The 6,114-nt window shown below is 44.4% G+C and overlaps 1 protein-coding gene across 1 annotated transcript in view; it reads right to left on the reverse strand.

The window, feature by feature from the left end:
- LOC102037282 (receptor-type tyrosine-protein phosphatase V-like) overlaps positions 1-6,114 on the reverse strand; it is a 45,079-nt gene that overhangs the window by 15,626 nt on the left and 23,339 nt on the right. The window contains exons 18-21 of the mRNA XM_031061775.1: positions 2,726-2,793; positions 2,235-2,361; positions 1,249-1,296; positions 754-847 (exon numbers count right to left, since the gene is read on the reverse strand). Coding sequence (XP_030917635.1) covers positions 754-847; positions 1,249-1,296; positions 2,235-2,361; positions 2,726-2,793 — 337 coding nt within the window. The remainder of the gene's footprint in view (positions 1-753; positions 848-1,248; positions 1,297-2,234; positions 2,362-2,725; positions 2,794-6,114) is intronic.

A 6,114-nucleotide genomic window follows, 5' to 3' on the forward strand; every position in this document is an offset into this window, starting at 1 on the left:
ATAATATAATATAATATAATATAATATAATATAATATAATATAATATAATATAATATAATATAAGGTAATATAATATAATATAAGGTAGTATAATATAATTAATGTAATATAATGTAATATAATGTAATATAATATAATGTAATATAATATATTATGTCATATAATGTTATGTAATGTCATATGATATAATATGGCACATCATGTCACATGATATAATGTCATATATGATACAATATAATATAATATAATATAATAATAAATCAGCCTTCTGAGAACTTGGGAGTCAGATTCTCATCTCTCACCTCATCCTGGGGACCTGTGGTGATGTTTGCAGGGGTCCCAGGATGAGGGAAGAGATGAGAGTCTTGACTCTGTGTTTCAGAAGGCTGATTTATTATTTTATGATATATATTATATTAAAAGAAAATGACATATTAAAACTATACTAAAAGAATAGAAGAAAGGATTTCATCAGAAGGCTTGCAAGGAATAGAAAAGAATGATAACAAAAGCTCATGACTCTCAGATAGTCTGAGCCAGCTGACTGTGATTGGCCATTAATTAGAATGGGGACAACATGGACTAATCAAAGATGGACTTGTTGCATTCCACAGCAGCAGATAATTATTGTTTTTCTTTTCCTCTGAGGTTTCTCAGCTTCTCAGGAGAAAAATCTTGGCAAAGGGATTTTTCAGAAAATATCACGGCAACAGGGACCCACAAACACCACCACAAGGAGGGTCTCATCTCACCTCAAACTCCTGGAAAAAAGCATGGTTAGCACTTGCTGTTTTCATCTCATAGTACTGCTTGAAGTTCTGCAGGGGGACTGGCCGGTGGACGTTTCTGCAGGAAATGAAGTCCAGAGGAAAACTTGCCTTAGTTACTGGGAGGCCTGGCCAGGCTGCCAGGGGCCACTGGGCAGCCCTGCTGGGACACCTGGAGGCACACAGGGGGTTCACAGCCACCTCACTGCCCAGGGAAGGCCCAACAGCTTAAATATTGGAGGGATTTCAAGGTGATGAGAATATTCTTCTGATGCAGGAACTCATGGAGGAGGTGCGGACAATGCAGTGACTTGGAATGGAGCTGGGCGGTAAATACTGAACTTGGGAAAGGCTGGTTTATAAAATAACTGAGGGGAGGACACATTTGGACATTTTCTAAGCCAAACATGAAAAAGGAAGTAGGTAAAGGCCAGTGGGAGCTGCAGTGGGGCCATACAGAGGGCAGACTGCAGCACTCACCTCAGGCTGTAGGTCACCATCTCCTGGGGTGGGCTGCTCTTCTTGGTTCTAGAATCAAAGCACAGGGTTGGGGAATAATGTGTTCTTACTCTATGATTTAGAAGGCTGAATAATTGCTTTATTAAGCTATTCTATATTACACTAATATTATACTAAATTACATATTGAAGATATATTATACTAAAGAATATTACCCCCAACACAATTACACACACAGTCAAAACCTCCTTCTTAATCAGCCTAATCCCAATAGCAATCTACATCCACTCCGGAACAGAAAGCCTCACCTCCTTCTGAGAATAAAAATTCATTATAAACTTCAAAATCCCCATCAGCCTAAAAACAGACTTCTACTCCCTTACCTTCTTCCCCATTGCACTGTTCGTATCATGACCTATCCTACATTTTGCAACATGAATTGAAATAAAGAATAATTGAATAAAGAAATACTAAAGAAAAACCTGTGACTATGTCCAGACAGTCGTGACACACATAGATTTAATTAGTCAAGGAATTAAAACAACTTTCACTAGTGTCTAATTAACAAATCACTTGGAGTAAATAATCTCTATAACACATTCCACATGTGCAAAACAACAAAACCAGTAAATAAAGAATTGTTTTCTCTTCTTCTTTGAGCTTCTCACTACCTTTCCCAGAGAGAAATCCCTAAAAACTTGTGCCTGCTGCTCTCTGTGAGGAGAGCTGTGGTTACACACAGGAGCTGTTACTTTGCCTGCAGTGCAGAGATTGATGCCATGAGGTATTGTGGACCACTGCCTTGCACACCTGTAGGGTTTTGTGACCTAACTGCATATGGGCAGCTCCTCTCTCCCCTCTTCCTTTGGATTCTGAGCTTTCCAGGCACAATTCCACTAGCCCACGTGCTAGTTTGTCCAAGTCTCCTTTTACACCCTCTCCCTGCTCTCCTCCAGGCTTGGCACTGAAGCTTGGGTATCAACAGGGAAGATATGGCTCATGCTCACCTCCTTGCTTTGAGCTGTTTCCAGTAAACCAGAGCAAAAACAGCTGCAAGTGTCAGAAGAAAGCCCACAATGATTCCAGCAATTATTGGCATTGAGAGTGGAGCTGTGTCTGCACTGGATCCAGCAGCTGGAATTGAAAGGAGAGAGTATAGAGAGAAGAATCAGTAAAAAAGTTTTTTATTATGAGGGTTGTGAGGCCCTGGGACAGATTTCCAGAGCAGCTGTGGTTGCCCCATCCTTGGAAGTGTCCAAAGCATGGCAGGACAGGGCTTGGAGCACCCCAGGATAGTGGAAGGTGTCCCTGCACATGGCAGGGGGTGCAACTATATGAGCTTTAAGGTCCCTTCCAACCCAAACAATTTTATAATTCTATGATATATGGCTGTATTTATTCTATTTATTCTATTTACTATAGCCTATGAGCTCCCTCTGGCTGCTCATTACCTCTAAGCTGCACAGCCAGGTAGGGAGGATGCTACTCTCCAGCTTACCTGAGAACATGGTGAATGTCACAGCAGGGGCTACTGGGTCATATTTGGTGAAGGCAGCAATGCTGAACCTAAAGAAAAAGCAGAGAATCAGGACAGCCTGAGCTGGGCACAGCACCCAGAACCCAGCACCCAGGGGGACAGAACTGCTGCCTGGATAAAGCTGGTTTTTTGTTATGGATTTAGGGAAAGTGTGGAAATGGTCTTCCCTCCCTTTTCTGCCTCTTGAACCAGTTTGTTCCACTTGGGAAAGCATGAGAAATTGTTCAGAAAGCACAAATGGGAAGCAGCTCTCCTCCAAAAGGTTATCAGCAGAGAAAGGTAGTCTGGTCTCTTACAGGACACAAAAAATTAAAACCACATAGTTCATGTCAGCTGGTTAGCAGGGTTGAAAGGGAAGAGCTGAGCCCTGTTTGACATTTCAGCTGGAAGGGCCATGTCAGGACCCAGGACATCCCTCTGGCTGTCCTGAGCAGCCAAGACCCCTGCCAGAGGGCTCAGAGACCCTGGCACAGAGCCCAAAACACCTGTGGGTTTGATTATGACCCATGGAGCAAGTTAACAACCTTAGAGGAAGATCTGCAAGCCATGAAAATTAAGTAGAATGATAGTGAATTTATCACAAGGTGAAAAAGTAGATTTTGGGGTTTTTAGAATGGGGGTTCAGGAGGCAAGATGGAGGAATCTGGGCATGTCCAGCCTTTCTCCTTCTTGTTCTTGGCCTCCATCTTCTGCTGTGATGTTGGCACTTACAGATTGGTTTAGAGTAGAAGCTCACTGTCTAACATAGGTGATAGGTATTGGGAAGCAATTGTAAATATTGTACGTGTAGTTTTTAGTATAAAGACATGACACTGCCCTGGGGGCAGGCAGAGTGCCTGGAACTGTCCTGCTGGATGGACCTCTGCAGGGCAGGAGAAAGAATTTTTTGGATCAGGAACCATAAACAACCTTGAGACCAAGAAATGAAGAGCCCTGACTCCTTCTTCGAGCACTGGCTGGGCAAAGAGACTTTCCAACACATCTTGGGGTCACTCAGAGCAGTGAGAGATCCTGACAGGGCCAGACCTGCCCAGACCCCTCCCTGCACACACACAAGTGGCTGCTGCATCCTCATCCCCTCCTGGTAGCAGGCACACCAGTGCCCACAGCTCTCTGACTTTCCTCCAAAGCTTTCAAAGGCAGCACAGGATTTTAGCAGCCAAGGGTTTGTTGCCTGTGTGTGGGTACCCACACCTGGCTGCCAGGGCACAGACCTCCTCTGAAAATGAGCTTGCAGATGCCAAGGCATGAAAGATGGTAAATAACTCACTGAAAGACAGGAAACAAGAACAGAAATTCTGAGTGGGAATGAGCTGTCAGCTTTTCACCACCCTAACAATCATTAATTCAGCAGCACAGTCTACTGTGGATATTTAGGTCAGATATTTAGGCTGAGTGTTCTATGTATTGAGGATATTTAAGATATTTAGGTCAGCTATTTAGGATATTTAGGTCAAGTGCTGTTTGTACTGAGAATATTTATGTTTTTAGGGCAGCCAAACTGAAAGAAAGCAGTGGTGTAAAAGTAAGAAAGCTGCGGTGTCCAGTCCTGAATAACTGGACAGTTCAGTACATGTTGTTGACTCATGGGATGGAATCATGGCAGGTGGATTAATGACAGGGCCTGGTGGCCCTAAAAAGCTGCTCCCCTGAGGGAGGTCCCTGCTGGAGTGAGAAGTTCAAGTAGGTGGGGCAGGTGCAGAGCCTGTGCCTGGCTCATCAGTGCCTGGTGCTGCTGCTGGAGCCCCTCGAGGCTGCTGACAGCCCTCAGCCCGAGATCTCTGCTCCCTCCCATCCCAGCTGACCCCTCTCTACCCCTGCAGAGCCAAGGCTGAGGGCTGAACCAGCAAACCTTGCCCTGAGAATGAGGCATGAGCAAAACATAACAGACAGATTGGATGGGGTCAGTCTCCAGGCTTCTGAAACTGTCCTGGTTTGAAAAGGAAGTGAGTTTTTTGGGAGATCTCTTCTGAGATCCCTGCCAGCCCAGGGACCCGGGATGGACACAGGATGGGAGTGCACTGTCAGCCATTCTCCTGCCAGGCAGGATCACACAGCACAGCAGAACTGCTCTCTGCTCTCCATGGCCCCACTCTGGCTGGAATTCCCCAGGCAATGGCTCTCTGGAAATTCCTCCCTTTTTTTTTCCCCTGGGAAAAAAAAACATTTCCCACCCTCTGGGTGTTATCACCAACCTGGGCCAGTGCTGCCTTAACCAGCAGTTTAAGAGCCTCTGTTTGGCATAGGTGTATAATATAAAATATTATATTAAATAAATATATTATTAAATAAATATTATTAAAGAAATATCTTATTAAATGTTGTATTAAATAAATATTATATTAAGTGAATATATAATTAAATAACTGTTATATTAAGTAAATATAAACAAAGTCACAATCAGGTAAAGTTTTCCAGGTCTGCACACAGGAACAGTAGTGAGAATGGGGAAGGGAAGGGAAGGGAAGGGAAGGGAAGGGAAGGGAAGGGAAGGGAAGGGAAGGGACGGGCCAGAAAGGAAGAAGGGAAGGGAAGGGAAGGGAAGGGAAGGGAAGGGCCAGCAGGTCCAACACCCACTCACCACAAAACATACAGGCAAATTTAATTCTGCCTTTATTCCCAGGAATAGGGAAAGGGAAGCTCTCTCATGCACACACTCTCCCACAGATTTTCATTCTCTTTTCCTAATGCTCTCAATGGTTTTATCACCATCAGCCATCCTTGCTGCAAGTTTCTTTAAAGTGAAATGGGATAAGCTTTGAGACTGGGGGATCAGAGAAATGCCTGTGGATGTGGTCCCCATTTGATGAAACTGTGAGCTGCTAAATTAACAGGACTGACTAAAGATACCATTCCTTGTTAGCAGTGGAAAACCTGGTTTTCCATCAGCAGGTTTAAAGGTACCCTACAAGAAAATAAGTACCTCCATGTTCCTGGATCCTATTCACTGTCAAATAAGACTCTGAACTTATGACTGTTGGATCCATGTGTGTGTCTCATGGGGAGCTCAGACCTCAGCCTGAGCATTTGCTAACCCCAACCTCTGGACCTCCCACTGAGTGGGCACCACTGGAACTGTTTCCAAATCACTTTCATTTTTGCACCGTCTGCACATGGTTCTGAGTCACAAACGAAGGTCCTACAAATTACAGCTTCTGTTTTAGTTCCTGTTCTGAGGCTGGACATCTGCTCAGCTCCTGAGACAACACACACAGCCCTTGGCAGCCTCAGCTTTCCCTCTCTCTGCCCACTATGCTGCCAAATACTCTCTGCATGCCAGCCCTGCCTTCCTCAAATGCTGCTTGGTGGAAAACCCTTGGGGATTTGGGGGTGTGAGGCTCTGGTGACAT

Source organism: Geospiza fortis, unplaced genomic scaffold, assembly GCF_000277835.1.
Source record: "Geospiza fortis unplaced genomic scaffold, GeoFor_1.0 scaffold26, whole genome shotgun sequence".
NCBI classification, from domain to species: Eukaryota; Metazoa; Chordata; class Aves; order Passeriformes; family Thraupidae; genus Geospiza; species Geospiza fortis.